This window comes from Pyrgilauda ruficollis, unplaced genomic scaffold (genome assembly GCF_017590135.1).
Source record: "Pyrgilauda ruficollis isolate IOZ18807 unplaced genomic scaffold, ASM1759013v1 scaffold24, whole genome shotgun sequence".
Classification (NCBI taxonomy): Eukaryota; Metazoa; Chordata; class Aves; order Passeriformes; family Passeridae; genus Pyrgilauda; species Pyrgilauda ruficollis.
In genome coordinates, this window is record NW_024523648.1 from 8018236 (window position 1) to 8037213 (window position 18978).

Below are 18978 nucleotides of genomic sequence, written 5' to 3' on the forward strand. Positions count from 1 at the left end.
GCCACAGTACTTCTGAGAAAATCACACTGCCTGCAGCCTTAGGAAAATTATCACCAGTGAAAGCCCAGCAGGATCACACAGTGTTTTTGCACTTGTTTCAACTTAGAACCTTCCAAAGCTTCAGACAGAGCAGGCTGCAAGTTTTATCTTGTGAGGGACAGACTTCTTCCTGAAGATTCTCTCTAAGACCTGAGAATTAACTTTGCTGCTCCTGAACTAAAACTGTGCCTTCATTACAAGAATTTTCTCACAATGTGTGTGAGATTATGAATGAACACAGAATAGAATCACATAATATGCTCAGTTGGAAGGGGTCCATCAGGATCATCGAATCCAGCTCCTGGCCCTGTGCATGACACCCCAAGAGTCACACCCTGTGCCTGAGAGCATTGTCCAAACGCTTCTTGAACTCTGTCAGGCTGGTGCTGTCACCACTTCCCTGGGGAGCCTGTTCCAGTGCCCAACCACCCTCTCGGTGTAAAAATATTTTCCCTGATATCCAACCTAAACCTCCACTCCTCTGCCCCTCCACTCATCCCCTGCAGCATGGACCTACTACAAGTCCAGCCCAAACAGTATCTCCTGCCATCCAGAGGCTTTCTGCAAGCCATGAGGGTATTGCCCAGTCATGGGTGACCTGATCCTCAGGCTCAGCTGAGAGCTTCCACAAGTCACGTCTGGAATGCATGTGCAGGAACTACTCACAATAAGAAACCAAGGTCAGAAATTCATCAAGGGAGTCTAGGAGACCATACCCCTTCCCTGCTTTTGCCCTCAGGACATTCTGCACTTCCTCACAAATAATCATGTATTATCTCGGAGCCAGCTTGCAACTTCCATTTAGGAACCGGAACACTTCTGATATAACAAAGGGCTGGGAGACCTGTGACTTTTCAGTCTGGAGAAGAGAAAGCACAGTGGAATCATATCGCTGATGTGATAGAGCCAGGTTCTTCTCAGGGCATCCAGTTACAGACTAAAGTCAATGGGCACAAACTCAAATACAGGAAAATCCATTTAAACAAAAGAAAAATACTTTTTATTGTGGGGTGGTGGTTAAACACTGACACAGGTTGCAGAGAAACTGTGGAGTTTACATTATCAGAGATCTTTAAAATGCAAGAGGACATGGTCTTGCTATAGTTAATCTGGCTTTCAGCAGGATTGGACTAGATGTTTCTCAGTGGTCCCTTCTCACCTCAGCCATTCTGTGAATTTATGATTGATTTTATCCAATAAATAAATCCACTGTGGAAAATGTGTGGAGATTGAACTTTGTTTTTTGTGAAATTTTCATTCTTGTTTTGTCCAGCTGCATAATAGAGTAGTTGGTATCATTCATAGACTTGTATTCTCCAGGTTGGAGGAAACTTTGAAAATCAGATCCAACACACCTAAACCTCAAAGCAAGGCCAGCATCAAAGTTAGATCAGGTTACTCATGGCCCTGTCCAGGCTAGTCATGAGCACATTCAGGGATAGAGTTTTCTCTGCCTCTCTGGGCTGCTGTCCCTGTACTTGATAAGTTTGATGATACACATCATACATTTTCTTAGTATTTCTTGGATTTCTCATGTTGCAGTCTGTGTCCATTTCTCTTCAGCCTTTCAGTGTGTGTATGACTCACAGAACTGTGGGTCTGTCTTCTTTACGATTCCATTAGGCCATTTGAGATACCAAATCACTGCCAGCCAGGCCTTTCCTTCCCAAGTCCGAACAGACCCAGTGCTCATCCTTTCCCTGTGTATCCTGTGCCCTACCATCATGGTCATCCTTTCATTGATGTCCTCCAGCTGACCTTGTTCAGGAGGGCAGAATGTGGGACTCCATGTGCAGTCTTTCCTCTGCTGAGGAGAGAAGTACATCCCTGAGCCCACTGGCTGTGTTCTTGCTCATGGAGCTCGGTCTCTGGCTCAGCTTCACTAACACAAATATGTGTTCCTTGGCATGTGACACGTGGAGGTTCTTCAGCTCTTCTGCTGGTGAGGCCATGTCTGGAGCTGGGTGACACTGCCACTGGTGACACAACTGGCCCTGAGGAATTATGGCAACTGATGGTACCTGAGGACCTGGCCCCCAGGCTGTTGCCTTTGACACTTGACTCTCCAGTGTTGACATCAGGATTTTTGCACTCAGCTGCCATTCCGGTGTTATTCTCTCCGAGTGCTCATTCTCACCAGGCTCATACATTTCACTGCCTGTTGTGATGCAGTTGGCAGAGTGATGTGGCAGGAGTCCTGTGGGAGTGCTTCCTGCTTTATGGGACACACAAGCATGATGAGAAAGAGAGCAGCAGTATAAGGCATGGCTTTGTTTTCAAATGTTACCAGCTAAGGGCCCTGAGGCAGGCTGGCAGGGCTCTTTGGGTGGGACTTTAAACATCCATGGATGCTAGTTTTGCCTTAGGAAGCAGAGCTGGGTTACTGCCACATTGACCTCATTCCCTTCTGCATTTTCCTCTTTCTCTTCTGCCAGAGGAAGACAGCTCTTCACTTGGATAGCATCTATCTGCCTGGTAAGAAAAGAGGACATGGGTTCTGCAGACAGAAAACTGTATAGTTCCTCGTAGAGAAGAATTGCAGGGATCACTTCACATTGCTCAGAGGGTTGGGTTACCTCCCACAAAGGCCTTCTATTATCTTTCCAAGTGACACTCAGTGCTTCCTTCATCACCAAAGAGTTCCTCTGTTCACATGCTGGGTCCACATGCAGGGCTTTGGCTGCCCCTGAGAACCCTTGGCGTTTGTCACATGTTGGCAATTGTTTCTGCTCCCTTTGAGGCAGAAATCCCAATTCTCACAAAAATATGGTACAGTGATCAGAGATTTGCATCTGGAACTGACCAGGGCAGACAATGCTTTGAGCAGCTTGCTTGTCTTTTCCTCCCCACCCCTTCCTCTGTTGTGTTTTTATCCCTTTCTTTTTCAGCTTTGTACAATTCCCCACTAGGCAGGGTCCTGGCATCCCTCCACCCCTGAGAGACTTGGACCGGAGGCGATGCAGGCCCAAGCTGTGTGAATTTTCTCTCTGTGGGGATCCTCCTCCTCCTCCTCCCCCATCCTGTTCCCTCAAGGTCACTTAGACAAGAAAGCAGGGGTGGTGCAACACCCCTCAGAGCCTCTGAAGGGACATGGCATTCTCTGAGCTGGCGCCAAGAGCTCGAAAACCAGATGCAGATGTGGTGTCTCCAGTAAGAGGGGCATGGGAGGAGAGCTGAGAGAGGAAAAAACGCATTTCTCTCCCATTAGCAGTACCCAAAGTCGTATGACACTCCCTGATATGCAGGGCAGCCACAAAGCTGTACACCTACTTCAGCTGAGAGGCAATTTATCTCCCAGGCAGGTGTGCTGCTTCTCCTATGCTGGCATGGCAGCACCAGCGAGTCATGGGAACAGCAGGGAAGTAGGGAAGGAAAGGGGAGGGTTGTCCATTGTTCAGGACACTGACAGGGCCTTGGAGAGAGGATCTGGACTGGGACATGGCTTTCCTAACCCACAGCTTTTAGTCACCTCTGTAATCCCACCACCTCTTAGATGACCGAAGAGCAAGATCCGCATCATCTCTTCAAGAAACGACCTAGTATCACAATATGTTTACCCTACGCAGGGGCAAAGGATGCAAATGTGTCAATCAGATCACCTCGTACAGCACAGAGGACTTATCCAGACCTCAGAGTGAAGGCAACAGACTGCATACCATTGTACCTCATGTGTTTCCCTGCTGTGCCCTACTGCTGACTCTGCCCTGGCTGGTTTAGCCTCAGACAAGATTTACACTGGAGGGGAAGAGTGCACAATGCCCTCCACCCCTACCCCAGCACCGCCCAGTTCCTCCTCAGCTGAGGCTGCAGAAAAAAACACTGTCTGAGATATTCACCCCTAGTGACATCTCTGAATGGGACTGTCCCACCCCAAAGGTACTTCCAGCAGGGAATGAAGGAACTGTGTCTCTTCAGATGAAAAAATCAGAATTTACCTGTGTTCTCTGAAGGCATAATGCAGCTCTTCTGCAAAGCTGCTCTCTGGACAGTCATCCCAGCCTGTACTGCCACAAGGACCAACATGTGGGACTTTTCACTTCCCTTTGCTGAGCTTCAGGAGTTTCCTGACATCTCATTTCTCCAGCCCATAGAAGTGCCTCTTTTGAACAGCTCTCAGCACAAAAACCACTCTCCAGCCCCAGTTTAGTATCAGTGGCAAGCTTGCTAATGGTGCACTGCATCCATGCCCTCCATGCCACAGTCCAGGTCATTAGGCCGTACTGGACCCAGTACTGGCCCCTGGGGGTGGCACTTGCATCCAGCTGTCATTTGGACTTTGCGCTATTTTTATCACAACCTTTGGAGCCTCACAACATAGTTAACTTCACATCCACCTTAAAGACCAACTCTCCAAGCCATATTCCACGAGTTTTGCTACAAGCAGAGAGTGGGAGACCATGCCAAATGTTTTACAGAAGCCAATGACATTCCCTTTTCTGCCCTGTGCACGGCAGCAGTCATTTCAACGAAGACAACGATCAGGCTGGTCAGGCATGATTTGCCCTTGGTAACTCCACACTAGCTGCTAACCATCTTCTAAAGAGAACAACACATTCACATGCTCCCAGTCCCTTATAAAAAGCTGACACTTAGTTCTGTCCCAAGGAGGACTTTTTGAAAGCTATCAATTTGTCACGTAGATTACTTGACACAGATGACCAGAAAGGATGAAATAGAAATTGAACCATGTATCATAGGTTTATTAGGGAAAAAAAGTTATACTTCAAGACCATATATTTGGCACTGTACTGAAGCAAAAATATGTGAGCAAAATTAAAATGTTAAAACCCAAATCACCATGAAAAAGAAAATGCTCTTTTAATCACTTTAATTCCCTTTTTTGCCCCCATACAATTTAAAATAACTACAGGAAGCAACTCAAGAGGTGTTAGACCTACACTACATGTAAGCTGGAGCAAGAGTGAAAGATGGACCAGAGACTGGATCTGTACCCCAGGTTACTGCTACTCTCCCAGGCTGCCAGAACAGGTGAGTCTTACTAACATGAGCAAAGGTTCTTGAGATGTTACCATGAAGCATTATTGCAAGCTTCCAAATGCCTTCTAAAAAAAAAAATCTTTACACCTTTCATTCATGTCACTTTCTGCTTTCTGGTGTGCTTGGAAAAGATGTTGGTAGTATTTGAAAATAAGTGTATCCCAATTTGTCCCCGTGGTCAAATGAGCTTCCTGCTAGTTGACTCCTGTACTGGTGGCTTGAGCTTCTTTTTGGAGAGCAAATAAGTTAAAAGTAGTTTCTAATTTCCAAATTACTCATCCTATGCCTCTGCACAGTAACATGAAAGATACTGACAAGGAATAAATAACATACAAAATAAGATGAGAATGGATTGAAGGAAAGTTGCACTAAAACTTTTAAATAGTAAAGTATAGAAAGCTTAACTGATGCTGATGAACTGCTGTGTATGTGTTTTTACTGGACTATACAGTGCCACTGCAACATGGATCGAGGAGTAGAAATCCATTGAATATCCAGTCCAAAGGTTGCCAAGGAAGTGAGACAGAGGTCTTGATCAATAATTCAAATGTGACATCAGCAGTATTCACAAGAAGAATACAGCTCTTTCCTCAGTTAATATATTGTGCATAGCGATATTTCAAAGAATTAACAGCACCTTTTACATAAAAATTCCAAACATATTTATCTAGTGAACAAAAAGATCTCAGCATCTCTAAGAAGTATTTCTGCAGATGTACAGTACTGTATTTATATAGATATAGATACAGATATATCTCAAAGTGAATTTACACTGTGACCTGGTGATTAGTCCAGCAGTGGATGAACCCACAGGGTAAGTCTTCAGGAGAATATACTGCCTTTGGTGGGTGGCCAGTTACATGGCATGATTGCATAGGGGAGCCCCATGGGGCAGCAAAAGACAGTTTAGCATCCCATTAAGCAAGCACAGCATGCTTAGGTCGTTCCTGTAAGATACAATAAACTTCCAAATTTTCATGGCTAATACAGTCCTAATTTTCACAGGTTGCACACATTGCAACCTTCTCTTTGTGCCTTAAAGACACAGAAGAGGAAGGAAAGAAGGAAACTTATATCCTATCCCTGCTTCCAAGCAGAAATCAAGTAGCACCACAGATTTAGGCTGGTAAAGTGTGTCCATGTTTGTCTTCACGATGTGCTCTTCAGCAGCTGGTCTTCACTGGTCTGCCCCATTTATCTTGTTATTTTTCCAAAACAGTTGCTCACAGTCCTCTGGTAGAAATCATTTGAAAAGCACGGTCTACCTAAGACAGGAAAGCAGACTGCTACCATTTCCCTGGGATGGGCACACCACACTCATACCAGCCCACGTAGTAGTAGGGTGTTGTGTATCCAATGCGTCCAAACGATACAGGCTCCTGGCGGTACTGGCGGTAATACCCTGCAGGGAGAAACACACCCATTTGTATTCCAGGACACAGACACAGCAGTTTAACAAGAGTACCAGATGCAGTGAGAGTCAATCCCTCAGTGCAAATGAAATTTTACAAACTGTCTGGCAGGGAGTTGTATCAAAAGGGTATTGGCTAGCCCTGGTATTGGGCCGAGATGTTTCTTGAATGATCTAACTCTGGTCCTTCATATTTCTTGTAGTTTTGATTGGTTTTACTGCTCAAAATATCTTTAACTATTGTGTAATGCTGTGGTCTGCCAAAGAGCTTCTGCATTTCACTCCAAAAAGTGGGCAAATTTCAGCTGTGTTTATGAAGTTTCTAAGTCAGTTTAAATATATGAAGGACTCTGAGGCAAAAAATACCATCAAATCACATTATCTCACAGGGCTTAAGAGACTATCAGCAAAAGTCAGCTTTTCACAAAAAAAAAAAAGGTATAATTTCATGTGGTAAATACTGAGTTAAGCCCTCCCTTCCCCTTTTAATTCATCTGCAGAAAGAATGTGACTGCTTAAAGCATTAGAAGAGGTGCAGCATTCTTGTCCACATAGCTCGTGCATTGGAACATCTGAAACACCCATGGCTTGTGCCAATAATAAAACTTCTGTGTGCTCTCTATCTCAGACCTAGTGTATACACATCTGGATTAATCATCTGTCTTCTGAGCTAAGAAGTACAGTATTCACCGTGATATATAAATATCAATGACTATTTCAGTTTCTTCCTGGTAACAGCACCATGCAAAGAATATCAACACATAATTTAACATGGAATCCACTAAAGCTAACTGAACATTTTAAACCAACAGACTTACTGAAAAAATTGACTGGCTTCTATGATTGGTTTCATTTTGGGAAGCAACCTATCTTCTACCTGGTGATGTGAGGTGAACAGTTTGCTCAGAGGAACTCCTTCAAGGTAAGAATTTTCCCTCCAAGACAGGTGTGTCTACCGGGCCAGATAAAATTACTGACTTTAAGTCACTAGACAGACTCCTTTGTGTTTTGCATTGAATTAACTAATAGAAATCATTCACACAAGCTGTATTTGCAAAGATGTAGCTGGTCCCTTTAGGCACATGGAAGAGATTTTGCATCTCAATTCAATGAAGCAGATCTTATCAATAAGAGTAAGGTTTCACAGACCTATACAATTATTTTTTGTTTCGTTTTTGCATTTTATCACTGCAAAGTATTTGCATCATATGCTCCTTTTTTCTGTCTCTCTCTCTCTCTCTCTCTGCACCCACAAGTCCTCTGGGACTTGCATAATCTGTTCTCAGCTGGACTCCTCAGAGAGCTGCCAGCAGCTGTGGACAGAGCTCCACTCCCTACTCTGCTCCTTACCCCTTAATCCTACAGATGGGATAACAGGCTCCTGGCCAGCATCCCACTCCCCCATTGCTGTACCTCGGATCGTGGGCAGGGCTTCGATGTACGACTGAGGTCCCGTTCTTCCATCCAGGTGTGAATCCACAAACTGGCAGTGGTCCTCACCCCTGCCCCAGCTATCCCCAATGCTGTAGAAGGTATCTGAAGAGTGATACAGACAGATTACTAAACTGAGCAATACTTATGTCTGGGATACTCTTTAGCACCAGGAAAGTAGATGTGGAAGAAAGCAGGAAGAATGTTGCAGTGACAGTATTATCAATGAACAAACAGTGACCGGAAAGAGGGAGGACGCCACCTTCACAGTATGGAAGCAGAAATTATGGAAAATAAATGGGTTACAGCTCGGTAAGGAGTAGTCCCCATTTTGCAAGTCCTAGGGCAGGGCACCACAGATGACAGGTGGAGAGAATTTCAACTGGATTAGTTGAAATATATCATGTGAAAGTAGAAAAACTCTCAGTATGTCAATACCATTAGTTTCAGTCTCAAACAAAAATTAAAAACTGTGGAGCTATCTTTCTCAAACAGACTGGGCCCTTTATCTCTTATTATTCAAACACTGTATTGAAACTATATGAAGACACTACAATAGTCATTAGCATAGTCTGGAAGGCCATTGAGATGATCCCATTACCCCAGCTCAATAATATGGAAAGTTTTTTTTCATTATCTTTCAGGCAATGCACCTGAATAAGAGCTACTGCTAATTCCTCTTGAGAGAAGGACTCTCACATAGTGGTCACACAATTCTGACACATATGAAATGAAGAAAACCAGAAGATGAAGAGACAATCATGTAGCAGGAAATCTTGGTGCCTACCTTTCAGGTCATCACTGAGGTAAATTTTGTACCTTAAGGAGTTGCAAAGAACCACTCCTACAAACTTGCGGTACCAAGTTCGTTTCACATACTGCTTGCCAGTGCAGTCTGAGTAGGTGGGGTCATATTTAAAAGTGAATGGGATCCAGATAGGCTCACCACCTCAGAGAGAAAAATAAATTCCACATTAGCGACAGACTTTAACACTTCAGTCCAAGTTTTGCAGAGTTTAACATCTAATAATATGTTTCAGAAGTCATGCTGCAACAGATTAACGCATGACTTTTTCATGCTCAGAGATAGTATTTCAAGAAAAAATACTATTAAAAATAGTAATACTTAATAAAATATTTAATAATATTTTATTAAAAATAAAGCTAGAGACTTTATTAAATCCCTCCTAGGCAGTAGACAAAAATAACTGTTAAAATGATTAAAATATAATTTCATGTACTGAACCACAGCTTTAAACAGTCTCAATTGTTTCAGTAAGACTTCTTCTCTACCTAGTGTTACACAGTTTCTCTTCTTAACACAGCCTGATCTTAGGTCTGACAGTGACTTGCCTTTTAAGATTATAAAACATAACCCTTTTACAGAAGAACAGATGTTAAGAACTCTATGGTGAGCAATAGCCTGTGAAGTCTCTTCTTGCTATTTGGTTTAAAAGATCATATCAAAAATGTACTTTTCTGTTTTGTTTTCCCAGATTATATCAAAACAGGTTAGTTTCCAGTAATAGACAAGTGAGACCTTTCCTGTGGAACTCTGTTCAGAGCATTGCTGCAGATAGGACTCCTTAACTGTACTGCAAAAGAATAAATATTCCTACTGGCTTACCTAAATATTTGCTTTGTACTGCCAAGACAATATAATTTATTTTGAAATTGCTGTTGTATTAATGTATACAGAATGATACAAAAAGCTTCCAATGTGATAATTGGTGATAATTTTTGTCTCTAGCTACAGCCTGAAGCTCTGTTTTCACTCTGCTATTTCCAGGTGGTTTACAAATGAGATTGGAAGTTTCTTGAGTTAGTCATTCTTCCTCTCACTGGGCACATGGACCAAATCCTGCAAACACTTGCATGTGAGAAGCAACCACTGATCAGCAATCCTCAGAGACTTCCGAGGACACAAATAAACCAGACTAGCAAGCACAATGAAACAGAGAAGGAAGGGATATACTGGACTCTGTTTTCAAGAAAAGTATAGCAAAAAATCCAGAACCAACCATTTTAACACCTTAGGAAAGCTGATGGAACATAGTGACCATGAGGTCTTTTTTCCTGCATCTCTTCTAAGGGCACATACTGGCTGGGGTTACACTACCAATGTTCATGCCAGCAAGGTTAGCCCCAGCACCAGGAAATCAGATCTTCTGATTACGGCCTGAACTAGCTTATTGCAAATTTGGAAATACGAAGCCATCTAAACAGCTTTGTGGCATATTATTCAGGTCAGTAACAAATCCTTGAATTTTTTAGCATTTATAAGGGCATGATGATTTCTACAGATGAGCAGCAGAACTAGAGAGAAACCTGATCCTGCTACTCAAGTTATGCTTAGGCACCTGAAGGACACAGATACTGAAGTAACATAGTTTACTGCTTTATAACAAGCAATTAAAGCTGTTGTACCAGGAAAAAAGATGGGCCAAAATCAAGTGCTTATTTGAACACATCTTTACAAGGTTTCTTTTCAGAAAATAGAATAATGGGTCCTAAGACAAAAAATGTTTTATGAATTCTATTAATCACTACCTGTTCCTGCTTAAAACTGTACCTAAACCAGCATGTTTAAATGATTCTAATTCCTATATCAAAACTGTTTTGCACAGGCTTTATGCACTTCATGAATGAAACAACAGAGTAAGACTTACCAGGTGGCCTAACAATGAGGAGAGGATTGTCTAGAAGAAAAAAAAAAACACATAGAAAATTTACTATTTTGTTCCAAACCTTGTTTTATAACATGAAACATACGGAGTCACTGATTGAACATTTTCAACAAGGTGCGTTATCCTGTGATGGCATTCTTTATTGAATATTCCCATCAGCTCAAGCCTTCCACTTGCATTAGAAGAGCACTCTGAATTAGCAATTTCTTTATCATATGATTTATTACATTACTGTAACTATACCACTATGGCCTTGCATTTAGCAACTGTTTTTTGTACTTGTGCCAGCTGCAAAGCCACCTTTGGCCATGACAAATGAAAGATCAGTGCTGCAAACAAAACTTTACATTTGGTGTATGTAGCGTGTTAAATAAAGCTCACAAGGGAGCTGATTTTGGATGGGAAAACCAGGCATTCAGGCCCATATGCTGGCAGCAGGAAAATGATCTGCAAGATACAGCACAGAATCATGGAATTGTTTAGGTTGGAAAAGGGCCTTTAATATCAGTGAGTCCACTGCCAGCTCAGCATTGCCAAGTCCTCCACTAAACCATGTCCCTCAGTGCCACATCTACACATTTTTTAAATACCTTCAGGGATGGCCACTCCACCACTTCCCTGGGCAGCCTGTTCCAAAGCTTGACAGTCCTTCTCTGGATGTGTTCCAGCACCTCAAAGTCCTCCTTTTAGTGAGGGGCCCAAAACTGATCACAGGACATGAGGTGCGACCTCACCAGTGACAAGTGCGGGGCACAATCACTGCCCTGGCTGTGCTGGCCACACTGTTGCTGATGCAGGCCAAGATGCCATTGACCCTCTTGGCCATCTGGGGCAATGTCAAATATTTTCCTTGGATTAATACTTGAGCCTCTTATTCATTTAATGAAAATCTGAATATGCTATCTAGGACCATTGACTTATCTTACATTTCTGTCTCCCTTCTGTGATGATTTACTTCCACAGTTGTTAGTGGAGCTTCTGAAGTGAGCACTACAGAGGGAAGTCACATGAGCAAGGGCAGAGACTGTGTAAACCCTGTGCCATTGAAAGGGCAAAATTTGCAAGAAACAACAAGAACTTTCACTCAAGTAAAAACTGAAAAATTTGTTCTTTATTATTCAGTGGAGTCACTGGCCTCTGTCTCAATGGAAGTAGAAGAAGAAACAGGCAAAAACTAGCTCATTTAACCCACTATTTTAGAAGGGGGTGTTGCTCTTGAATGTACTATTAACCCTGTGAAAGAGCAGTATTCCTTGTCAAAAAAAAAAAAAAAAAAAAAAAAAAAAAAAAAAAAGAGAGAGAGAGAACAGAGAACTTTACCTGTCTGTATTTCTGTATTTCTTTGCTTTCTGTATTTCTTCCAGAGACAACTACTTCCAACTGTTTAGCTGTTCACAATTAGTAAACTAATTTACTAAATGTTTGGTCAATCTATCAGAGACTTTAAACTTCCCATTGTTTCTGTATTGCTGAACATTTGTATTTGAAATTCAACTTCCTGTTCCCCTGGAGCTGACTTTAACATCACTTACATTTTCATAGTGGCATTAGGAGTGGGTATTATTTTCCTAGCTTAACTGAAAACAAATAATTAAATTCTAAAATCCCCAAAATATTATGAAAGCAGCAAGTCCAGAATAATGGCTGTTATTGGCATGCTGGCTTCAGTCATTGTCCTGCACATCTGTTATTATGAGTTTTAAGATGAAAATAAAAAGCAAACCGTACCAGATTCTGTGATAAATGAGACTGAAGAGCTAACAGGTCCATAACCAAAGGGATTCTTGGCTTGGACTTTAAAATAATACCTGAAACAAGAAGAGAGGGGAAATAATATTGAAACAGATTCCATTGCAATTGCTAAATTATAAATAATACTAAAACAGGGTAAGAATAAAAGCAGAAGAATTCCACTGAGTATCCTTTGCATGGAGTTGGATACTGAGCCAGAGTATGAGCTGCCTGTTACAGACAAATGTCTCCTTTTTGCAACTGCTCCCATGCATATTTTTGGAACACTTATTTATGTATCATCTCCCTTCCAAAAACCACATACAACGACATCCACTTTCTACGAAAAAAAAGACTAAAAGAAAAAGTTGCAAGGAAATAAAATTCTGATCTCAGGAACAGTTTTAAACCAGATTAACTCCTAGGGAAGCAGTGGTGTAAACACCACTGCAAAGAAAAACTGCATCAGACTTGCATGAGATCAGAAGCTAAGATTTTGACCTTTCCAGCAGCATTAAGATCACTATACTTGAGCAAAAGAAGAAAGCATCACATGATGTCTTATTGATTCCTCCAAAGTATTTAAATCACATGCTTAACTGAAAGCACATGAATCACCACTATGAACCCATTCTTTTCTCAATAGAAGCAAATTTATCCTCACCCTTAGAGAAAAATACATGTAAGTACATTTTTAGTTAATTTCCAAATACAGTGACTTTTAGTTGATGCCTACCCTGACATTTTCCCCCAGATTAATGTTTTCTTCTTTTCCTTTTATATTTATATCAGTCCAACAGAAATCAACTAGAATGGAAGATTATTGAAAAATTTCCAGCACAGCATTTTTTAAATTCCTGAGTTTAGGTTTTCCTTTCTTGCCTGCTTGAATTTCACTCTTGTAAAGAAATTAATAAAAAAAAAATTAAAAATTACTGTGCCTCTGCAATATCCACATATCATTTGGATCTTGATTTAGCATCTACATCCAAAAGCAGACATGTCCAAAAGCTCTACACACATAACAGGGCAAGTGATTACTTGCAGGGATGGTCACCATATATACCTGACATGAGAGTGTCCCACCTGAACAGATGTATCACAGCTGCTGAAAGGGAGTCTACTCCATCAAAAACATCAGGCTGCTCTTCCTGGTGGAGCTCTCCCCATCCTTCATGAGAACCTGGCTAGTGCTGCTTAATTTGCACAGGCCACACTGGGCTGAGACAGGATGCTGATGCTTTACCAGGAGGCAGGGAAATTCAACATGATCCTGTTGCAAGGACTTTGGTGGTTTTAGTCTGCCACTCGCTATTTACCATGCGCACTTTCCTGTACCATCAGCTGTATCTGCTCCTCTCAGACTTAACCACACAGCAGGGCCTGGAGGTTGCTCCTGAAAAGCCCCTCTCTGGGGCTGTGAAACTATTCACAGTGATAAACCAGAAGGCACATGGCTGAACCAGCCCTTTGGCAAAATGGATTTATTTTTTCATTAATTTTGTCAAGTAAGGGGAACTGTTTTGCCTTGAAATCAAGCTGATCTTTATGAAAAGGTGAGAGATGTGCAAATCCTTCTTCTTTGGCCAAAGGGTGGTAGTCACATGAACACTGGGTTTTGCCAAGAAGCAAGGTGGTTATCTCCAGGGTATGTGCCAAGACATCTCATTTATTCCTTAAAAATTGCAGGTATGTGGTCTAGGTGAAATCATTGTGGAAGCTACCAGAATTGAAATAGTCCAGACTTCATCCATGGCATCAGATTTACCTTGTATCTTAGCTAGACCTGGAGCACATGCATGGTCAGACCCTCTGCGGGATACGTTCCCACATCTGCATGAGGGACATGTCCCCTCTCCCTGCTGTGTCCTGCAGCTGATACCAGAAAACTACTCCTCTATTGCTTTCTGCAGCCAGTTCCCTTCAATTACTGAGTATATGGAGCTCACAACAACTAATGAGTTTTTTTTTTTATAAGACACATATGCTGTGGCAAGAAGAAAACCTGATAAATAGCAAAATTCAGCAAGGCTGTGCTCTTTGCTCATGCCCAGCACAATCACTTTGCTGGCAGAAAAATTTACCCCTGTTTTTAACTACTGACCTAGATTTTTTGTATAAAAGAGTGCTTAGCATGGCTGGGGAAAGAGGAGAGGGAAGGCAAAAAGCCTCCCATGTGCTCCTCCACTTCTGGCCACCCAAGCAGAGCATGGCAGCCTGAACTGCTTCAATCCTAAATTGACAATGCTCTCATGGGGCCCTGAATTCATCCACACCTCCTTCACTAGCACTTTTGTCACCTGGATTGGGACAGGGGTGAGCAGCACAAGCCTGTCCATAGGGACAGGACACAAGGCAGCAATTCCTCACTGTGGTTCTCGAAAGAGCTGCAACACAGCACTTAACTGACTGAGCTCAGTGTGTGCTGTGACTGCTTCAGAAGAGCAAGAGAAAGATGTCTTCCAAACCACACCTTCCCCATAATGCTTCAAAGCACAGTGGAAAGTATGGATGCCTGACTTCCCACTGCCTCCAAAGAAGTATAATCAGATATCACCTTTCAACATAGTGACACTGTCTGAGCAACTTTAAATACACTTAATACATGCATATTAATGGTAGCATCAAAGCATTCCCATCAGACATGAGAGTGCCATAATCCCCCTTGAAACAGGAGAGAGAGCAGCTCAAGAACCGTGTGCACCTCTATTAGTGGGGAAAACCACACAGATTTGTAGCCAATGTATAATGCAAGAACTGATTATTACCTCTGCAATCAGGACAACTGTGCCTTCAGCTGTCCTGTTACACACATAGAAGCCCATCTAGGGCATATGATGGTTCATGTTGCCTGCCTGACTGTCTAAAAAAAAAAGCCAGTGATGAAGTTATGAGTACATTTTCCTTCGCTAAATTGCAAAATTGATTCCTAAGCCTTTATATACACATGAAAGCTCTAGTTGTACCAGAAAGAGAGCCAGATCCCATGATTTGCTGACCTGTGATTTAAACATAGACAATGCTATGACTGCTGTATTAAGAAGGTCAATAAAATAATGCAGTTGGGATATATTTCTTTCTCAGACATGACAAATAAAAAAAGAAATTGCCAAAGCCATTCTGTGTCCAGGAATCTGACATTTTCATTAGTCAGAATCCTTCAGCTGATGAATTTGCCAGGAAATCTCAAATCAGTATAACTTGACTGGTTTTCATCACATAGAAACATGAACAAAATTTGCAATATATAACTTGATTTACACTTTGCTTAGGCAGAACTGTATGAACTGCTACCATTAGGCACAGAAGAATCACAACAGATGCAGTACCATTTGTTGTTCATTTGGCAACAAAAAGGCTTTTCGTCCTACAAATAAACTTCCCTTAAGATTTTATATACCAATTCTAGTGACACGTCAAGAAAGGACATAGTGGACTGTAACAGGGCATTGAATATATAACATGTTTTTTCATTCAGACTACATGACTAATCTTTCAACATACCTGTCATTCAGAGAAAAATTATTATTTGATTTAATTCAAGGTGTCTCTGTTCTGTTGGAATTAAATAGCTGGCACTGCACAGAGCAAAGTGAGAGAATCACTCAGCATGATAATTAGGGAAGCAGCTTTTAAAAAAAAATTAGTTAGCTGCAAATTCCTTTTTATAGACGTGCCAAAGGCATGCCTGCATGGATCCTCAGCCCAGCACTCTGCTCAGTGGCAGGCTGAGATGGCAGGATGGGCTCAAATCCTCTTTCTACAAGGGCTAAAATCCTCTTTCTACAACTACACCATTCTTCCATAAGAAAAATGTGTCAATCAGTGCCTGCAGGTTCACAGGCTAATGCAAAGTGTCTCCCTCCATCTGAAATGGCCAACCACTACATCCCTCATCAATTTTTACAACTAATTTTATAATAAGACATTAGAGCCAAGCTGGCAGAGGAGCTTCCTACAGAGCTGGTATGAGGTAGGTATGTGCCACATAGGTCTACCACTTGCACGGGGCAATGGTTTCACGGACATCTTAGCTGTTTTTTGTGGCCCTGGTGGCACAAAGCAGCCACCTGTGGTTGATGCTGCTTGTTAGACATACCATGGCTTTTTTAGCTTTTAATGAAGCTAAGGAAATAGAAATTTTTGGTGTATCTGGCCCATGAAACAGAAGAACCGGGCTCTGTTTGCAGTTATAAGTCCTGAGTAAATGTTTAAGAACCTCCTATGAAATACTATGTACAAGACTGGATTGGTAGCAGGCATTGTGGGATCAAAATAGCCCCAGACTGAGCAAAACCCAAGTGAACAGAGAAAGATTTCAGAAGACATGGAGATATGGGGGTGAAGGACAGTGTTTTAAATCATGAGACTATCTAGCTACTCCCATCAGGAAGTGACACAGCATTCCTGAAAAAGGCAGGAAAAAGTCTAAGCATGCTTAGGAAGGGAACTGAAATGTTTATGGCAAGGATTATAATGTTTCTGACTGCATAAGACTGATTTAGTGGTTGAGCAGACGCTGTCCAGCCCTTTGCATCATCTTCTGTGACAACTGATAATTAAAGTTAGGGAAGGGACCTTGTCAAAACTATTGGTTTAAAGATTTAACAAAGTTTAAAGTAATTTTAGTGTTTACAATCACAAATCACAAGGAAGCAGCTCCTGTACCCACTGAAGCTGACCAGAGTTTCACTAATGGAAAAACTTCAACTTCTCAAATGGAGGTCAGACCAGGCCTCAGGAGAAAATTTATGACATGGATTAAACATAGATTTCTGTTTTGTTTGTAAAACCTAAATAACAGGCAGATGTTTTCCAGAATATGTTGACAGCTTGAAATCTTCTCTGGTGCTGACTTCAGCCAGGATGCCAACCTGCTTCTTATACACTGTGCATGCTGCAAAATTGCACCACCCATAGCCCCTTGTGGGACGCCCAGTAGCCAGTACAGAATCTGCTTACACTAAATTACTTAATCAGACATTTCTCACAAAATGCATTAACAATGCAGACACAAAATCTTTAGATTAACTTCAGCTTTCATGGCATATTTTCTTATGCATGGTATCTTTTCCTAGTGGTTAGGGAGTTATTCTTAAGACAAAAGGTATGCAATCATTTCAGTCTGTGGGTTTGGAGAATGTAAATGAGAATGGCTGATACATAAAATTTCTCTGTTGTAAAGATCCTTCGTTCTCCACCACAGACCCCACATGAAGCCTTTATTGCCTTCACAGAGCATACAATAGAGGCCGATGTGTTATATCATCTTCAGGAAGATGCTGGAGAACCAATATGCTTAAATAAACAGCACCTGCTTGAACCTCCCTATCGTGAAACAGAACCTTAATTCGACATGTCAGTCACTAGGTTCAAGGAGATGCGTGAATCTACAACCTTGCTGTTCCCATAAAACTCCATTCAAATATAGACAAATTGTGACCTGGAGTCTGGAGTTAATGCACATCTCAGACATGCTGGCAGCTCAACTCCCACCAATTCCCCTGCACTGAGCATAGCATGGACAGCAGCTGCAGAACTCCTGTGACCTTTCACTGCAACCAGTCCTTCTGGTGTTCTGGAGCCCTTTAGGTGTTGGGTCTGAGAAGCAGAGTTATCCCTGGCCTTTAACACTGTCCTTTGGGCATCAGGAGAGGGAGATGTGACTGAAAGACTGAAGAGGTGAAGAGCTTCACCTGGAAGGTAGAAACAGCACAGAAGCAAGAAATGGAGGGCTGTAACCAGGAGAAGCAGGGGTATAAAGGCAATGCCTCCCTGGTCTGCATGGGAGACAAAGTAAGAATGGAGGAATGAATACTGGTGAAGGGGAAAAGGGCTGGGCATACAGAGAAATCTGGGATGTGGAAGTAGGAACAGGTTCTAGCAGCAAGAGGAGAGTTGTTTAGGGAAAGGGAGTCCTCAAGTCACAAGGATGTAGATACACAAAGGCAGAATGGTCTGCATTCCATAGTGCTTCCATCACTGTCTAGGAACAGGAGATCTCAAACCTCTTCCATCATGCTGTAACAGGTGAAACCCACAAGGAGCTGTGCCACATACCACCCTGCATACCTTTGAAACAACGTTTTGTCAGGAGAGCGCTAGCAGATGCAGACCACACCACTGAAGATCTCCATTGTGAAGTAATTTTGCTTTAACACACCATGAACCAGCCTCAAAGACTGTCACTAAAGTCTAGATTACCAATCTTCTGAATAAGTGGCCTTTTTTTAGCTCTTGGATATGTAAGAAAATGCCTCATGAAGCGTGTGATTGACAGTACTGTAGACAGAACAGGAGAGGATAAGATGGACCACGTTTTCCTGTAACATCTTATCTCTCTGCTTTTAACTCTGTGGGTGCTCTGAATGTGCTTATCCCGCTTCTCCCTAATTAGCATTTTCCTGCTAATTTTCCAGGTCTTTGACACTGCAGGTGTCCCTGGCTGAACATGGCCCTTGTGCAGCTTCACAAGGAGCTGCTGCTGAAGTTGCTCAGGTTCTGGCTCTCCCAAGGAAATGTCATGTCCTCAGAACTCTTTGGATGGAAGGAAGTCTCTGTGCAGGAGACTTCTTTAAACATACTGTGATTTCTTGGTGCTTGGATGTTTCCCAGACAGCAGGAGCAGCTGCAGGGGTAAACCTATGTGAGACTATGCTGAAGTCTGGAGAAGTGTCATGA

The 18978-nt window shown here is 42.2% G+C and overlaps 1 protein-coding gene across 1 annotated transcript in view; it reads right to left on the reverse strand.

The window, feature by feature from the left end:
• Positions 1-4718: 4718 nt before the first annotated feature.
• FNDC1 (fibronectin type III domain containing 1) overlaps positions 4719-18978 on the reverse strand; it is a 62963-nt gene continuing 48703 nt past the window's right edge. The window contains exons 16-20 of the mRNA XM_041470107.1: positions 12295-12374; positions 10549-10578; positions 8667-8828; positions 7862-7984; positions 4719-6439 (exon numbers count right to left, since the gene is read on the reverse strand). Coding sequence (XP_041326041.1) covers positions 6324-6439; positions 7862-7984; positions 8667-8828; positions 10549-10578; positions 12295-12374 — 511 coding nt within the window. The 3' untranslated portion in view covers positions 4719-6323. The remainder of the gene's footprint in view (positions 6440-7861; positions 7985-8666; positions 8829-10548; positions 10579-12294; positions 12375-18978) is intronic.